General features: G+C 47.8%; 1 protein-coding gene across 1 annotated transcript in view; it reads left to right on the top strand.

Moving 5' to 3' along the window:
• The window catches only part of VAPB (VAMP associated protein B and C), a 40,160-nt gene extending 25,306 nt beyond the window's left edge, over positions 1-14,854 (top strand). The window contains exons 3-6 of the mRNA XM_080925688.1: positions 2,366-2,469; positions 5,263-5,343; positions 6,916-7,092; positions 9,132-14,854. Of these exons, the coding sequence (XP_080781814.1) occupies positions 2,366-2,469; positions 5,263-5,343; positions 6,916-7,092; positions 9,132-9,290 (521 nt within the window). The 3' untranslated portion in view covers positions 9,291-14,854. The remainder of the gene's footprint in view (positions 1-2,365; positions 2,470-5,262; positions 5,344-6,915; positions 7,093-9,131) is intronic.
• The last annotated feature ends 3,300 nt before the right edge of the window (positions 14,855-18,154 follow it).

Below are 18,154 nucleotides of genomic sequence, written 5' to 3'. Positions count from 1 at the left end.
GGGAAGCTCTTTTATAGCCTGTCATGGAAAAAGTACATAATTTGTGCCACAATTCGCAACGAGCTAGCGCTGACCAACATTTATTCCTTCGTGTTCTCATAAAGTCTCTACTGAAACTGGATGTGACATGATGGTGGCAGCTGAGGAGCAGGGACTGGGCGGTGTACGTGAAAGGCTTGTGAAGCAGGGTGCGATCCTAGCTTGTCACATACACAAAGGACAGCTGGTGGAGGCAGACAGATGCTTCTCTACTTGTTTCTGCAGTGGGGGAGGGGCAAGTTTCTACCTTATGCCCAGAGCTTCCTAGAAGAGCACTCCAGAGGCCCTGGTTCCCATTCCTGGCTGAGGTTCTCTGGTCAGCATCACCGGGGCCCTGAACATTAATGTGTGTTGACTCAGGAAGTGTGACCGGCCACCACTAGGCCTGTTCTGTGTGCCCTGCCATCAGGGGATTCTCTGGGCCCTCCACTATGGTACTGAGCAGTGAAGCTGTAGGCCAGGGTGCTGTAGGCCAGGAGTGGGGCAGTGATGGCTGTAGGCAAAGCTGCAGTTGGCCTTGAGGTGTGTGCCTGCTCAGATCTTCGCTGCTGGCTTTAACCCTGCCACTGTGGCTCAAACATAGGTGCAGATAGCTTGCTTCTCTTCAGATTGCCTATGGAAAGGCTGTCGTAGTCCATAGGCACTAGTCCATAGGCACTAGTCCGGTCAAGTCCCTCTAAAGAGGGCCAGGAAGGCAGTGTATATGGCAGCCATGCTGTGTAGTCTCTGAACTTTTTGTGTTACTGACAGTTGAAGACCCCAAAGAGTGTAGGTCTTTGTGAGCTATAGTGATAATTATTATATTAGGAATTTTTAAAAATGACTAATTTCTTTAAAAATTACAATCCATCAATTGCATGTTAGTAGTAATACTTTTATGAAATAGCTATTCTCAAGAAATTGGAAGGCTGTCGTTGTTGACAGCTTCTGCAAATCTGATGTCTTAATAGGCCGCTTCTCATGTCTGCTTCATTCAGTGTGCCGCATCGCTGTCAAGGTGGGTGTGTCCCCCAGACAGCAAGTTAATAGCATCTTTAGACAGCTCTGTGGCGGACGAGAAGTATTTTCTTTGTTTTGCTTTTCTTTTCTTTTTTTCAGTGCTAGGGTTGACCCAGGCTTTTCATGTGCTATATAGACCAGGCTGGCCTCAAACTGAGATCCACCTGCCTCTGCCTCCAGAGTGCTGGATTAAAGGTGTGGGCCACCAACTATAGGCAGATCAGGTCCATAGTGTGGGAATGTGACCCTGGAGTCCACCAGGCAGGAGCCCCTTGTAGTCTTTGACCTATCTAGGAGGCGAAAGGTCTCATCGGGCAGACTGCAGAGGACAGGCCTGAGATCCTTTGGTGCATGGAGAGCAGGAACTATGAAGTGGATCTTTGGGTTTGAGTGTGTGTGGGTTTGTGAGCTGAGGAAACTAGGTGATATTTCAGGGGTTTTGTTTGGTTTTTTAATCAGATTCCCACAGCAGTACCTGCCTCTTAGGGACCAAGGGTGATGATAATGCCGGGGAGCAGGAGCCAGTTTCTGGTATTGAGACGCTAGGGCCCACACTGACTCTCTGCAGCTCCCCCCTGACCGTGAACTTAGGTTTCAGGGATGGTGGCTAGGGGCAAGGTTTACAAAAGCTGTGCAGCAAACAGCCCTATTATAACAGGGCCTGGCCTGGGTCATCGGGGAAACTGGTCCAAGGAAGTGAATCAGAATACAAGACTCCCTCTGTACAGCGGGGTGCCTTGGGTGAGTGTTCTCTGGGTTCTGGGTGGGAGTGGGGCAGGAGCTGGAATTGTTCCTCCTGCTGTGGGAAATCCAGCTTTTAAGAATTCTATTGGCAAAATCATATTTCAAGCTTTACCTTGATGAGCTGCGTGGGAAATGGGGTGGAGAGAAGCGAAAACCATCCTAAAACGATTTGAGTTATTCTGTTTTCTTTCTTGAAAATATCATTTGGCAATGTTTTCTTGAGAAAAATAGGCCTTTGGTGTTTCTCCCGTTTTATGTCTTCAGTAAGAGCTATAAGATAGGTTGGGGTGGCTTTATGGGCACGCACAACCAACCTTTCTATAAGAAATCAGACACCCAGGTTCCAGACATGGCCTACAGGTCAGCTGGCACCTGCTGTCAGGCCGTGACAGCCCCCTTTTTCTGGCCTTAGCTGCTGACCTGCAAAACGGGTGGGGGGGTGAGGGGTGGGGGGAGCTACACATCCCTGCTGCCTCATGTCCTTCCTCAGGGTCCAGATGGGAGAACTGGGAAGCTGTTTTACGTGACAAACGACTCTGATAACCACATTGTGACCCTCCTAATGAAATATTTTTTTTCTCAGTGATGTTACAGCCTTTCGATTATGATCCCAATGAGAAAAGTAAACACAAGTTTATGGTTCAGTCTATGTTTGCTCCGCCTGACACTTCCGATATGGAGGCAGTAGTAAGTACGAACACTTCTCCTCTCCAGCCCACTAGGGTGCATGCCTTTCTGCTGTTGACAGGGCGCCGGGCTGTTAGGAGGCGTGCCCTCGGTCCCTGTACGGCCTTCCTAACTCTGATGAATAGCTTTAACATTTTACATGGCTGTTCTTTTCTGACTCGATGAACTGAACTTGTCAATTCTCTGCTCTTATGGACCCTTTCCTCCCTCTCCTGCATCCAGCAGAGTGTGCTCTCCATATCAGGAAGCTTCTTCCTGCCCCTAGCCCTCACACCCAGAAGGGAGTGCTCAATACGAGATGCCCCTCCCCCCCATGACACTGCCTGGTGTTGCTTCCCTCTTCTGCTTGGTTCTGGTCAGCATAGCTCTTCCCGTTCTTGGCTGAGGATGGAGCTTGGGTCTTGTTCACACTAAGCATCTGCTCTGTCTGTCTCTGAACAGAGCCTGCTTCTTTGTTCTTTAATTGCCTTCATTTCCATCCCTCCTCCCCCGTGTGAGTACACGTTTAACAGTGTCCCTAATTTTGGTAAAATTAAGATGCCTTTGTTTTTATAAATAAACAATATTTTATAGTATTGATTTTTTTTCAGGAAAAGAGGGATTATAATGGCAATTCTCCCCAAAGGTGGCTCTTTACCCATTCCAGGTGACAAGGACCTGGGTGCTACACACTGATGTCAGGCACACACGTCGGGCACTGGCCCTCAGTATCTGGCCAGCCCAGAGACAGCATGTCAGCAGTTGTCTATTTCCAAGCTGTGTGTGGGGGTGGGGGGAGGGGGGCATCTCACTCATGGCTCAGGCTTTGCTTTGAGCTTGGGAAAGCAGAGCAGCTGTTCTCATTGGTGCCTGCCTGCCTTGGGGCAGAAAGGGAAGGTTGAGTCAAGTATTAAGTTGGAGCGAGACCTTGTCATAAGACAGACCCCGGGCATTTCTCTGACCTTTCGTTTCCAGATTTGTGTTGTGTTAGTCTGTATGTTGAAGGGATACATGACAGGCACAGACGGTGGACCGTTGACAGGCCGTGGATTTGGTCTGGCTTTCACCGTGGTGTAGCTGGAAGGGCGGGGCTTGGCTGTCCTCATCTGAAGCTGAGGCCTGCATTTACTTCTGCTGTGGTCTGTTTTAAGCAGGCATTGTTGATGCTTCTTGAGGTTTGGCCACCTGTGAATTGGGCATAAAAATGCAGCCCACAGGATTTTGAGGAGTGTGTGCCCACGCCCGACACGTCACCCAAGCAATTAGGGCTGGGCGCTGCAGGTTAATAAAGAGTCTTTTATTTCTCGGTGGGTTGTTCTTTAATAACTGTTTTAAGTGTTTGGGCAGCACATTTTGAAGGGCACTGTGGACATGCCCCACTGAGTAAAAGCTGAGCGGATGCAGGTGACTGCTGATTCTCCCACACCAGGCCCTGATGCTCAGAGAGCCTGTGTTACTCTTAAGCTGACACTAAGCAGGAAACTGAGAGCAGAGGCTGATTGCTTCTGCCTCGATGTGTGTGAGCATTTACTGCCTAGGCTGTCATAGGCTTTCTTGTGCCAGTTGCCTACAGGAAGATGGCTATCCCTGAGCACTGCAGAGCAAGGACGCTGTTACTACATAGTACTCTATGCAGTCATCAGTAGCCTAAAGAGGCTCACTTGTCCAATGCTCTCTGGGCACTCCAAAGCAGCCAGTGACTATTTCCACAGCACCTTGAGTTGTCCGGCTTTAGGGTCCCGGTTGGTGGGCTTGGAGTGCTTTCATTATTTCCTCATTAAATTCAGATTCGGATTTGGCAGTAAGAATGGCCCCCTACTCAAAGGGACGTTTCTGCTGGCTTGTCCAGCTTTTGGGGTGGTTTGATGAGTTGGCTCAGACATCGTGGAAGTCTGTCTGCCCTGTAGTTTGCTTGTAGGCAGGTCTCTGAGACTACTTGAGAATGTCTTGCTGACCAGCATTGAGTACCCAGAGCTGGCCCTTCCATGATCCTCTTTGACACACATGTGGGCACACAATCATGGGCCTTGCACAGAATAACAGGTGTGTGTCGGTGTCTTTCTGTGTAGCTCTGTGCTCTTAGGGTCCTGTGAGTGGGGGTATGCTGTCCCATTGACTGCTTGTGCCACAACTAGGTGGCAGTGCTCTGGTGCCAGACACACTGAGGGCCCTGGCTGCCATGCATGGTTGGGAGGGTGAGGATGGGTGTCTCCCTTTTCTGAGTTGTCACCTTGCTGCTCTACTGGCTTGTCATTCTCAACCCTTCCTGGATTCCCGTCTTCCTCAGGGGCACATACCAGAAAAGCCTCTCACTGATGGTTGGGGTGGCTTGGGCAGGGCCATCCTGATGCCATCACAGAAGTGGGATGGTGGATGGTGAATGTGCCCCATTGGCGGTTGCCAAGGTAAGCTAGATACTCATCCTCCAGTTCTCTGGGTAGCATTTGCCCTGCCGTATAAATTCCCTTTTCTTAAGAAAACTTGGAATTACTGTTAGAAGGTGGGTGGCCCTGCTCAGCTGTGTCCCCTGGGCCTCTGCTGCCCTCCCAGCAGCAATGGGTGATCTCGGACAGGCTGAGGAGCCTGGCAGCAAGACTGCGGGGTTTGCAAAGTGTGATAAATATTCAGGAGAGCTACTGCATTTAATCTTGTCATGTTAAAAATATTGAAATCTCAGCAGACTTAAGTTCTTTATTTGATATACATCAGGGCTTTCTCATTAAGAGTATTTTTCTGAAATTGTCAGTTATAGGAGGAGAATTATTCTTCCAGCAGCTTGATAATATCCTGATTATTAAATTTAAATTGTTTTAGTGGAAGGAGGCAAAACCGGAAGACCTTATGGATTCAAAACTTAGATGTGTGTTTGAATTGCCAGCAGAAAACGCTAAACCAGTAAGTATGTCTCTAGTTAGCGGTGATCGAGTGCTGCAAGCTGATACTTATTTGCATGCTGTCTCCTGCGAAACCAAGATTTAAGTTGGCAAATTATTTTCCTCCCTCTAATGTGTGAAGAAGAAAATAAGCTGAAGTCAACAGACAGGCTTTATAAAGTCAGCCCTGGGGAGGCAGCTGCCGGAAACAGTTTCCCCTTGAGAAGTGCTGCCTGTTGGCTCCCAAGGTCACGAATCCTGGGGTGGTAAAGTGGGAAGACCAAAATGGAAGACTTTGCCTTTATCATCCATCGGGCAGGTGGTCACCTCTCAGAGTATGCTTGTCAGTGTCCCCCTGAGCATTCATCCCTCTGTCCTATCCCCACACACCCCTTCAGTGCAGGTCTGCCTCGAGATGAGAGAGATTCTCTTGGCCCCAGTGCTGTTGGCATTTTGTGCTGGATTGGCGTTTTTTTACTGGGGAGCAGCACCCTGTGTACTGTGAAGTGTCAGACACAAACCAGACCCTGCTCTCCAGACGATAGGGTACCTCCAGTTTTTCACAGACATTGCTGTGTGCCCACTGCCCCTTTGGAAGCCCTTCTTGTCCCTTGCTTCCCTGGCTGCCCCCTCTCCCTGTGGTACTTCATCTTTGCCCTCATTGAGAACCAGTGATGGCAGGAGCTGGGACAAGGAAATGCTCTGCAGTATTTCTTCACATGATCGTAATGAGCACCAAGAATGCTGTTGATTGGGGTCAGAACTATGTCGTGTTTTCTTCTGCTCTGTAATCAGCTACTGGCGTCTTAGTTCTTTGAATGGAGAGAGAATAGCATCCTGTTGCAGGAAAGTTAACTTAAAAGCAAGGAGACGTGGATCCCGACCCCAGCCCCATAAGTGAACTTGTCCTGGGCTCTGTCTTCCAGGCCTGTCTCTGCGGTGGGAAATGAACAGGATAGAGCTAGGTGCCTGGTTTTCAGATTGCTGCCCAGAACCTCAGGGACCATCCTGAATGCTTACTTTCTGGCCCTGCTTCCACTGACTGGCTCATCCTCCAAGAGGGTACCTTGGCCCCTTTTATGCAGGGAAACAGAGGAGTGTGTGACACCCTCAACACACCCAACACAACTGTGCCGACTCACTCATGGTGTGGTTACTCTAAGCCCTGCTTGTAGGTGGCCTGTTGTAGCACTCTTTGGGCTTCCGTCCCAGCGCACGCCCCCCTCCCCCGGCCTGGCATGCTCAGCTCCTGCAGAGGTGATATGCAGCTGATACTTGCTGAGCTTGCACAGTTGCAGCATGCTCATTTCTGCATGGCAGGAATTTGATAGTGCAATATGCATAGTCCTTTTTTTCCTTCTTTGAAGTATTAGCCTCAGCCCAACTTCAGTATTTGCCCTTATTCATAGTTTCTAGGGCCCAGTAGCTTTAGATTATCAAGATATTAGATAAAGTGATCCATTTAAACAGTAAATGTGACATTGTACAGTGTGGATGAAATGCTGCCTTGTGTCTTGTGTGCCGAGGACGACTTTGCATAAAATCCTCTCTGACATAGTTGGTGACACTTGGACTCCTATTTATGTCTGAACAGCATGATGTAGAAATAAATAAAATTATACCCACAAGTGCATCCAAGACAGAAGCACCGGTGACCGCTAAGTCCCTGACATCGCCCCTCGATGACACGGAAGTTAAGAAGGTGATGGAAGAGTGCAGGCGGCTGCAGGGGGAGGTGCAGAGGCTCCGGGAGGAGAGCAGGCAGCTCAAGGTAATGCCCACCCTCACAGGGATCAGTGATCTTGGCTGGGAAGTGGGGGAGGGGGAACCTAGAGAGTTTGGTTTGTTTCTTTGCATCTGCAGAGCTTTTTTCCAGCTCTCAAAAGGGTCTTCAGACTGTACCTGCCAAATTGGTGTCTACCAAAGCACCCATTGCACTCCCACCCCTATTGGTCTAAGTTGAGCTGGTTCTTTGAATAGGCATTGTCAGAGCCTACTATGCCCCATCCCAGGGTGATGTTGGTTAGAGGCCAAGTCCTGCCCTACTGTTTGAACGTTGGCAAGTGAGTCTTGAAGTCTAAGTGTGTCTGGGTACTAGAAGCTCCTCAGGTTGTTCTCATGGTAGTAAAAAGAAAGCACCATGCTGGCCCAGAGAGGGCTGGTGTGCTGGGGAAACAAGACAATAGCCCGGGTACTTGGCTGGGCTGTAGATATGTCAGGCTGACTAGGGAGGCCACAGGCTCCCTTGGTTGAGCACCCCATGTTGCTGTCCACACAGTTTGCATGAGGTTGACTCCAGGCCCATTTCTCAGGGCTAATTGCTGAGCCTCTCTGGCTGACTTCAGTTGGAGAAGTGTGAATCTGTCTGTCTTGGATGTGGATGTACCTGAACATTTGAGTATAGGAACTTTTGTTGCAGCTTAAATTTGAGGCCTATTTGTTCTTAATCTTGATGACACCACCCAAGCATGTAATAGGTTTCCCCTCTTTGCCTGCTGTGGCAACAGACGCACATAGCACACTTCTGTAAGCCGACTCCCCTGCCTTAGCTCTGAGGTAGATGCAGGAGGATGGCAGCTTGGAATTGGCCTCAGCGTCTTTGCAGAAGCCGCTTTTTGAGTTTGTTTCTCTTCCGAAACAGTTCTGCACCATTTAAAGTGATCTATAGGTAGGGATAGCTTCTATGTAAACCCAATAAAATAAATGCATTTTGCTGTGCCCATTATTTTTTTTTTAAGTTAAGCGAATGCTGCAGCTCATTCATCACTGTGCTGTGGTGCTGGTCTTGCCCACGAGCAGAATATCTCTAAAATAATGTCAGAGCCATCTTGATGTGCATGTGGGTGGGGCGGTGAGGGGTGTTTTATCCTGCTAGACACTGCCTTCTTGTCTAGTGAGATTTGCTGTGTGCCAGGTACCCTGGAGAGCTTCCTGTTAGTGGGGCTGAGGGACAGACAAGACAGTAATGGTTATAACCCATGTCCTTAGTAGATCCGTGGAGAGCTGCGGGTCTTAGGGAGACCCCACGTGGCATTGGGCAGATAAGAGAAGCAGAGGAAAAGGACAGAGAGTGTCAGCAATGTGGGGGATATCAGGATAGAGTGGCCTGGCACTGTCCCTGTGCAGCACCGGGGCCCAGGGAAGGCCAAAGGATACTATAGGGCCAGAAGCAAAGGAAGACAGGCACCTCATTTCTCACCTGTCCCGGGGACCATGGTGGGTATGGTCTGGTGTCTATGTGCCTGAAAACCAGAAGCTACATGTTAGAAGGTATTTGTGGTGGGCAAATGAAGGGTTTCTTCTTTACCTATTGTGACAGTGGATGCTCATAGTGTGTGTTTAAAAGTCAAAGGGATACTTGATTTGACAGCCTACCTAGACCTGTTTCAAACCACCAGAGCTGTAGGGTATGTAGGTCCCCACTAGACAGCTGGTTGTAGTTTGTATTTTAGGAATACCTGGGATTTCACTCAGAGACAAGTTGACTGAACAAACTTGTAGGTTCAAGACACAGCAGAGGTCAGACCTATAGGTAGGCAGAGGTGAGGCTGAGACATGGCTGAAAGGCCTGGCTGCCCATCTGTGGTTAATGAGAACTAAAGGGTGTTTTCAGGCTGGTGAGAGAGAGGGGGGGGAGGAACAGGAAGGGAGGGAGGAGAAGAGGGGAGGAGAGAGGAAGGGGTGGGGGTTGAGAAAGTGTGCCAGCAGCTCTGGTAGGAACACAGGCCAAGAGGGTCCTGATAGTGTGCTTGGCTAGATTGTGTCTTCCAAGCCATGAGCTCCTTCTGAAATGTACCCTTATTTCCTCAGGAAGAAGACGGGCTTCGGATGAGGAAGGCGCTGCCGAGCAACAGCCCCATGGCCGCTCTGGCTGCCACTGGGAAGGAGGAAGGCCTCAGTGCCAGGCTGCTGGCTCTGGTGGTTTTGTTCTTTATTGTTGGTGTCATTATAGGGAAGATTGCCTTGTAGAGGCCGCATGCAGAGGATGGCAGATTGGATTGATGGATCGATCTTCCACACCATGGGATTTAAATTTATCATAACCATGCGTAAAAAGAAATTAATGTATGACGGCATCTCACAGGTCTTGCCTTTAAATACCCCTCCCCATGCACACACAAATGCACACACAAATATAGCATAATATAATGATCTTTTAGAAAGTTGAAGATGTATAGGAAATGGATGGGGAAAGAATGGTCCACTGCTGAAGGACGGACACCGTGATTAACCACAGTGGCATCTTGTAGCTGTCACGTTAAATTCGGGTAGGCCTTGGCACATGTCGCTAGATCACCTCTCTTACAGCAGGAAGCCCTGCCTCACATGTTGGGACTGGTCCATGGGAGCAGGAGCCCTTCAAGGCGGGGTGTGCTGTCTCTTCTTACCCAGGTGGCTTCCCTGGGCCTGCTGTTCCGACCAGGCATTGTCTCTTCAGGCCTACAAAGCTGCAGGAGCCAAAGTGCATTGTACAGCGGCCATGTCTTGTGTACCTGTAGGTCGTGTGGGAGAGACATTAGTTGGACTGACGGATCCAACAAGGGGAAATCAAAGTCTGTGCTCTGTTCTCTCAAAGGGACCAAGCTAAATTACCATTGGTTTGAGTAGTGAGACCATTGTTAGCGGAGATGGACGGTACATATCTAACCTATTTCATGTATTTCATCTTGTGTTCCTGCTGCCACCAGAGCACAGGCAGGGAGTGCTGCAGATCCCCAGTGAAGAACTGCTGCTGCTGTGGGCTCTATGGCTCTTGGCTCTGGAGGTCTGAGGGATGGGGAGGTTCTGAGTCAGGAAGTTCTTCGTTGTAGGTCAGTAACAGCTGTCCTGAGGAGGGACACGCTTTGTAATGACAGTCAGCTCTGGGTTACCCAGTCTTCTAGATTGTTCTTCCCCACTATCCCTACTACTCATCCTTCGAGAACATAGGCCAGGTCTGACCTGTCCTTCTCAAGATGAATGAGTCAGGCAGCAGAGGGTGAAGAGCATAGAGGGGGTAGGGTGGGCGTGGGGGAGCCCCTCAGCAAACCCATCTGCTGGTGATGAAGAGTCTTGACTGTGAATTAATTTCATGCCATAAAAGACCGATCCAGTTCTGCTCAACTATGTAGCATCTTAAAGGAAGAGATTAAAATAAAGCCCCAAATTAAGAGTCCTTTTGTCATTTTGTCACATTTGCTGTGTGTGGGGTTATTATCAATCATCGTTAGCGTGCAATGGAAGGTTGATTTTAAAATGAGCTCTATCAGTGGGAAACACATGTGTAATGATTTGACTCTGCACACATCTGTGTACATGCGCACACACATATATTACTGTTACTTCTATTATTATATTTTTGGTTGGCTTCAGCTTAACAGCAGGAGCCATCTCAGGCTGGCTGTCTTTACCCTTCTGTGACCTTGGCCCTTCAGTGACAGGCCTGGGTCTGAGAGGACAAGCCCATCTAGAGGAAGACTGGCCCAGACACCTGGGACCACACTACTGCTGTGCCTAAGTAGCCAGCTGGAACCTGGAGACGGCTGAGACAGCACTGGGTGGTAAGCAGCCCTGGTCTGTCCCTTATTAGTGTGTTTCCAGGTCCTTTCCAAGTACCTGAGGAAGGGAGGGCACAGCTGAGCTGAGAGGACTGAGCTGCTACTTTGCTTCCCTTGGTGAACTGAGGTTCAGCAGTCTAAGGTGCTGCCTATATAATATTTTTGCCACTTTGAGAACAGAGTAACTCAGGGCCTCCAGCAGGACCTTGGGTGTCACCTGTAGTGTCACCTAGCTCTATGACATGGGAACCAGGGTCTGCAAGTGTTCTTAAGGGATGGCTCTGTGCCATAAAAACTCTTGAGAAGCATACCCAGCGGCCGAGATTAAAACGTGTCTGGGAGCTGCCATGGCTTGGGCTGTGGAAGATGATTGTGTGTACGCTGTCAGAATGCTCTTAGTGGGCCAGAGGTTGCAGACACCTCTGTAGCAGCAACAACAAAAACTCCAGATACAAAGGTACCCTTCCTTTGTCTGGCCCTCAGGAGCCCTTCCTCTGAAAGATGACTGGCCAAGTGTGGCAGGCAGTTGTTGGGGCTTCTTGACCAGGGGGACGATGGGAACTCTCGGGAGGTTAGCTAGGCAGAATGGTTAATTCTCCCAAGTCACCCCTGTCACTAAAAAATGCTGAAAGAGAGATGTTGGCAGGAAGAGTATTTGCATGTGGGTACTCAGAAGAGCACAAAGCTAACTGCTGTGTACATCTGGGGTGTCTTTTCTGAAAATTTCAGAGCACAAAATCCTGAGTAAAGCACAGAGGAGGAGAGTGTCCCTCTGTACCACATGTCTGCTGTCCAGAGGACAGAGAGTCAGGTGTTTTGGAAGGTGTGAAGCTGAGAGCTAGTGGGACAGCAACCGTGAGGCAGCCAGGACAGGTCCTCCATGGTCACGAGGTCCACTGCTCTCCTTGTTAGGTGTCCTGGCTTTGGAAGTACCAGCTACAATGCCCACAGATGGACACAGTAGCAGATTCCCACCAACTGCTATTGATTGAATTTCCAAGTTGATAATTTAAGCTTGGAGAGAGACAGAGCACCTCTCAGAGACAGCGAGCACTATTATCCGTCCGCGTGAGGCCTTGGCTTTAATTTTCTTCTCCTACTACTTTGCATGTTTTCCCTCTCTGGTCTTTTAAACTGCTGGCACCAGCAGTAATAAATACTGATAAAATCAAAATTGATTTTTACCAGTGGACAGTTTATGCCTAGAGAGACGGCTTATACCTACATAACACAGAAGGGGGGATGAAGAGCCTCCAGTGAGCCGTGAAAAGCTAACTGCTTTCAAACAAATCCTAGGAACAGCATTGCTGTGTGAAGATAGCAGTACCCAGCCTGCAGGCTGTGTTGAGTCAGACAGAACTGAATGCAGCCAGAGCTAAATAGCCCTTCAGATTAATTTGAAAACAAGCCCTGTGTGTGCATGTGTGTTGTGTGTAGCATATGTGCTGTGTGTAACAGCTTGACGGCTCCCAAATGGTATCAGCATCTTTTTTTTTTCCACACAGATTTTGGTGTTTTCAAACTCGGGAGTCCATGCCAAAATGTAGTGCCATTTTCAGGCTTTTCAGAATTAACTGGCCCGAGTGCAGATTTCTAGTTACAGTTTGCAAAACCCTTATTTTAAAGCAGAGACAGGGACACAGGACAGTTGATTCTGTGATCTAGGTCATTCTGTACACATGGATGACATTCTCCTCCCCAGGCCTTCTCCAGTATAGAAATTCATGTCCCCATACTGTCCTAGCTGTGTCTCCTGTGGACCCTGTCTACTGTGATAGAGGGGATGAGTAAAACTTTGTAAGTAACCAGAAGACAGGCACCAGACTCATCCTAATTACACTTGGCCTTGTTTGCTGTTCCTGAGAATAACTGCTCCTCAAAGCCTAGCAGAAATGCAATTGTGTTTAAAAGTCTCCTGCAGAGCATAGACAGATGCCTCTAGATGCCTGCCTTTTGCAGCTAGGGACTGCTATCACTCTCTGGGATCATGGCCCCAGGCTCCCTCAGGGCTCCCTGGCCGGATTGGATGTAGAGGAGACCTTTACTCTCCCCGCACAAAACTACTAGTGTAGGAACCTTTGTCAATGCTACCCTGACTGCAGAACACCTCACAACACTCCATGATAATCTCTGCGCTGTACACCAGGGGTACAGAGGCCCCACTGCATTAAGGTAGGCAACCTTTTAGTTCTGAACTAAATTAGCCCCAGCCTGTGTGTGTGTGCTAAAGCACTGCTTGTTAGAGATCTGTAAATCAATGGAAGGAACAAGGTGCGGGAGGTATTTGCTTTAGGCTCCTCAGCTCACCAGACCTGTTGTCTGCCACCCTGATCCAACCTTTGTTTCCTGGCTGAGCAGGAAGAGCCAGGGCTCTGGTGTGGCCTAAACATATCCCACATGATGAATGTGTACGGTTGTTTCCATTTCGCTCACTGCCCATGTGCTTGGGGAATTATGGAAGCTTTAGAAAGAAAATTACCACTGTGTTTCAGTGAGGTGAGGCTGCTGTGTCTGGAGGCTCCTTGTAAATTAAATGTGAATGAGAGAAGTTCATTAAAATTGGCATTATAGAAGTGGCCTATTGAGGTTTGAAAGCAGCTGTGCTTATGGTGTCTGGGCTGTCTCTAAACCTGTGGAAAAATGCATGACAGGTGATGGTCACAGGAGTGTAGGGTGCAAGCAGCTTGGGGGCTGTGAGTGGATCACTGCCTGGCTCCCAGCCCTCTAACAGTCACTGCATGCTCAATACTTGAGGCTCAGCCACTAAGAATATTTGTTATTTGGGGTCCACAAGGGAGCCAGGCGCCATTTCCACAGCACTATGGATGTTGTTTTCATTTATTCCCTGTACACAGGTATATGTAAAAATTTCAAAGGCATAACACACAAGCATCTGTGTGTTACAGTTCAGAGATACTGGGAAGGTGGAGGAGAGGTGGTTTCAGTGAATACAATAATTACCTTAATTTTTTTTCATTAATGGAATTAATGCATTAGAAGATATGTGCATCTGCTGTACGGAAAAGGAAGAAAAGTTAACAGTCTAAACATAGCTATTATTCACCTCACCACAAATATTTGTAGTCATGCTACTTGGAATGTTGCCACAGTGTGGATTCCACTGATGAAAAGATGTCGCTGGGAAGGAGAGTGACTGTGGGGCACTGAGCCCTGCCGCCTAAACGCTGCTGTTTATTTTGAACCAGGAAGCATTGATCCCATAGCAATACCCTATTACAGTTGCTGTATTGCAGTGAGAGGCTGATGCAGGTTTAATCATCTTGCTAATGGATGTGGGTACAGGATAGATGCTCTGCCCTGCTTTCCTCGCCTGCATCCTGATGAGCCTCACTAGCCATCAGCTGCAGTTTCACCTCCCTGATGCTCAAAAGCTGAAATGAAACAGTACCCGTTCCTTTCTGTCTCCCTTCAGAAGACACCAACTATGGGAGACAAAAACAAATCTTTTAATACAATCTCATTAAGGCTCCATGCTAACAAGAGTACAGAGCTTACATGACTTGCAGACGTGACGAATTAGCTTGCACACTCCACATATCCACTCACCAGCTCTCTCTGTAACACAGAGAGGCCTCCATCTTTTTTTATGGATGGGCTGCCTGCACGCCCATCTCTTTGCTTCTTAGAAGTAAACTAAATTCATTGGCTACCCCGCAACCCCCCCTGTGCAGCATTTATTTTTTTAAAAATGCCATTTCCTATTGGGTCTCTTACATGGCCTCAAAGAATTTATTGTCTGTGATAGTGAAACCATGTGTACAAAACTGCCTTCTGTTCATTATCCATGTAGCAGACGTTCCTAAAGCGCTGTCTCTATTTTCTGTATGGCGAGGTGCTCAGAAAATAATCAGCAGGAGTCATTTAGCGAGTGTGTGTTTCACTGGTAAACAGTCTTAAGTCGAATGCAAAATGCGTTGGGCCTCTTTTGTGTGTGTGTGGCTGGTGTTTCTTTTGTTTATTCTGTTTTTTTTTTTTTTAAATAAAATATACGAGCTGCTAGCATTTGGAACTTCCTATAATAAACACAAGATAGTGTTCCCATCACTGCCTCCTCCTCATTGGAGGAGAGACACAATCTCAATAATTCATGTCATCCCTGTCTGGTTTTTCATTCTTTCTCTTCTCCAAAAATCTCTGCAGCCTGTGACTCTGCATGTCAATTCTGACCTCAGTATACATCAGCATTTTAGGGACTGAGCATTTTAAGGATGTTTTAGAATGCTGTTCTTTCCTGATTTCTCTTTTAATGCTTTTAAGCTATATTTCCGTTCTGTTGTAGGACTCATTCACAGAATCAGAGCAGGAAAGGACTCTTCCTTGTTGTGCACTTTGGTTGTCTGATGTGTGAATAAATCCATGGTTTCATGGCTGTCTTTACATTTCCCAGAGAGAAGGAGACGGATTTCTAGTGTCCAGACTGAAAGAGCCATCTGCCCAGAGTTCTCACGTTACACACTGGTGAGACCTGCCCTGCCGTATGAGCTGTCTCCATAAAATGTTCAATAAACTGTGTGCTCTGAGTATATGTAAATAATGATTCTGTGTATAATTATTTTGAATGGGTGACTCTAGAATGTTTGGTGGGCTGCAGAGAACGTATGAGGAGCCCTGCTCTGCATTCTCCCTGCTTCTTAGGGGAAATAAACCAGATTAAATGAAAATCACAGGTCTTTGCACTAGAACCCAGATTTTAAGATGACCTAGGTCAGCTTCCTCATTGTCTCCGAGGAATTTCCCAGGATCTGGATAACCTTTCCTTATAGGATCCTCTGCATTCTCCCAGCTTCCTGTTGGGCAAGGCAATGCTGTTGTCACCAGTATAGAGGAGCTGGCCTCTTTTGAGTCCTGACTGACTTGAAAGTCACAGTGTTATGTGAAAGCATTCACCAAGGCAGTTTTAACCTCTTGGAAAAGTAACACCTAAGAAGTCACAAGACAGGAGGACAGAACCAAGGCAGTTCTCCACTGACTCCCTTTCTCAAGTCTGAATATTTCCGCCTGCTCTGCCATGCAGCTGGCCTCTTGGCTATGTATCTTGGAGACCATTATATGTTAGCACACACAGAATTGCTGTTGTCACTTGGTACTTTCCCTCTGTCCAGTGAACCCAAAACTCAGCCAGCTGATCTATCTTGAAGCAATTTATGCTACTGCTGTGCAAATGAGCCCTGATGGGAGTAGCCCATAGAAGGCAGACAGACAAGGGAAGTCTTGTGTTTTGAAGTTAGGTAGCCGGTTCCACTGCCTTCAGGACAGCACTGCTTTCTTAGTCCTTCTGGGTCGCTTCCTCATCACTGGTCATCCCCTCACACTGGCATTTGCCCATTTGAAAAGTGTCCAAACCCAACAATGGCAGTTTCCTACCAGGCAGGCGGATTCATACCTGTCAGACACACGTGTGGATGAGGAAGGACACAGGTTCATACAGCTGTGCACATGCTTCACTGTGCAAGTGGTATCTTGGTTTTCTTTGGCTTTTATTTGCCTGGGGTGAGCTACTATGCATGTGAATAGACTCTGACTGAAGGCTACCCAAGGGAGGGAGAATAGCCTTTTACAAAGGATACACTAGCTGACAGAGAAGAAGAAAATGCAGAAAGGGCTGTCCCCTATTCTTAAAGACTTCATTCAAGGGCATAGAAGTTGTGTGTGTGCGTGCGTGCGTGCGTGCGTGCGTGCGTGCGTGCGTGCGTGCGTGTGTGTGTGTGTGTGTGTGTGTGTGTCTCGGGAGGATGACCCCTAGGGTCAACAGTGAGTGCTCTGACCTCTGCCTGAACCCATTAACTCAGTGACTGCACTGGCCCAAACTTGCTTGTGTCACCTGAGTCTTTGTGGGTTTTCCCCCCATGATGTTCAGTACGATTGCAAATCAAAAGCAAAATCATATCCTTGCTCCTGGTGGAGAGATGAAGAATGGGGTGGGGGGTGTTCCTGGAGGTCAGGATGGGAGCTGGGGCTGTGGAGCTATCCTGTAGAAGTAACCACCAACTGTTGGGGTCTTTGTTAATGCATTAGGGGATGAAGCTGCCATCTCTGAACCTGCTGGGTGCTATAATGGGAGTAGGGTGCCATCAGACACTGAAAACACCCCAGAATTGCACTTACAATCCAAGCTTTTCTTTTTCAAGTAGAACTTCTGTTTGTGTTTTCTTAGCAATGTTTGTCCACTAAAATCACTTAAAAGAAGAAAAGAAAGAGTAAAAACTTGGAGAAACACAAAATACATGCTAGAGACCTTTTGAAAAATGGACCTCTCTGCTACTTCAAAAAAACGTTAAGAAAATGTGTAGGAAGGCAGGAGGCTTTTCATAGCCAAGTCCCACTGTGCCTCCACCTTCCCCGCCATCATGTGGCTGCTCTGAAGTGTGGCTCCTGACCAGGGGAAATAGTTTCCATTAGTAATGATAAAACCACCCACCAATTTTGAGCCAGCGAACATGTGAGGAAGGGTTGATGGCTCAAGGCCAGGTCCTGGTTGTTAGCCCATTTTTCCTTCCTCCTGTGTTTCCCATAGACTCGGTGGAGGCTGAGCCGCATTGTCCGGTGTTATATTCTGTTAGTGATGGTTTCTCTGCAAACCACGAGTCTACTGTCTTTCTTCATCAAAGCATTTGAAATCCCTCTCATCAGGCTCCACCCTTTACATCATTAGAATCAAGCTGGACGATATACACACATGTGGATAGACACAAATGTGAGTGGCTTTGTTTTATTTATGCCAAGGCCTTTTGTATAAATAATAATAATAATGATAGAAAGCTGAAGCTACCCGATGACTATGCAGTGAAAATCATCAGGCAGTATCACCCTGGACATCCATACCCCTTAGAACAGGAAGCACTTGCTCCTGATGAGCCCTTCCAGTTCCAAACATCACACATATATGAATGGCTCTTGAACTCAGATATTGTTGTTTGATTTTATTTTTCCCCTTATGAAAGGTAAAGAGTTGGATCGTCTCTCAACCATGTCCCAAGCACAGCTTTCCTTCCCCTTTCAAAGAATTATGCCATGGAGTTTGGCTGTATCAGGGTCCTGTTCTATGACTGAACATACACAGTACTGTTGAGAGCTATGCTGGGAATCAACCTTCTATTCATAACCTATGGTTTTCACTGGAGTAGCTGAATCTTTCTGGCTTAGGTTTTACTATCTAAGGAGTTTGACACCAAACCCTGACAGGTAAGTCTCTGCACTCATGCACACTGGTTTTCCCAGACGTCTTTGGAGGACCTGCTCCAGACCTCATGTGTGCTGACACCCCATGCACCTCGT

The sequence above is a fragment of the Micromys minutus genome (assembly GCF_963924665.1).
Source record: "Micromys minutus genome assembly, chromosome: 11".
NCBI lineage: Eukaryota > Metazoa > Chordata > Mammalia > Rodentia > Muridae > Micromys > Micromys minutus.
The sequence above is the reverse complement of the archived record's forward strand: the minus strand, read 5'-3'. Positions and strand labels throughout refer to the sequence as shown.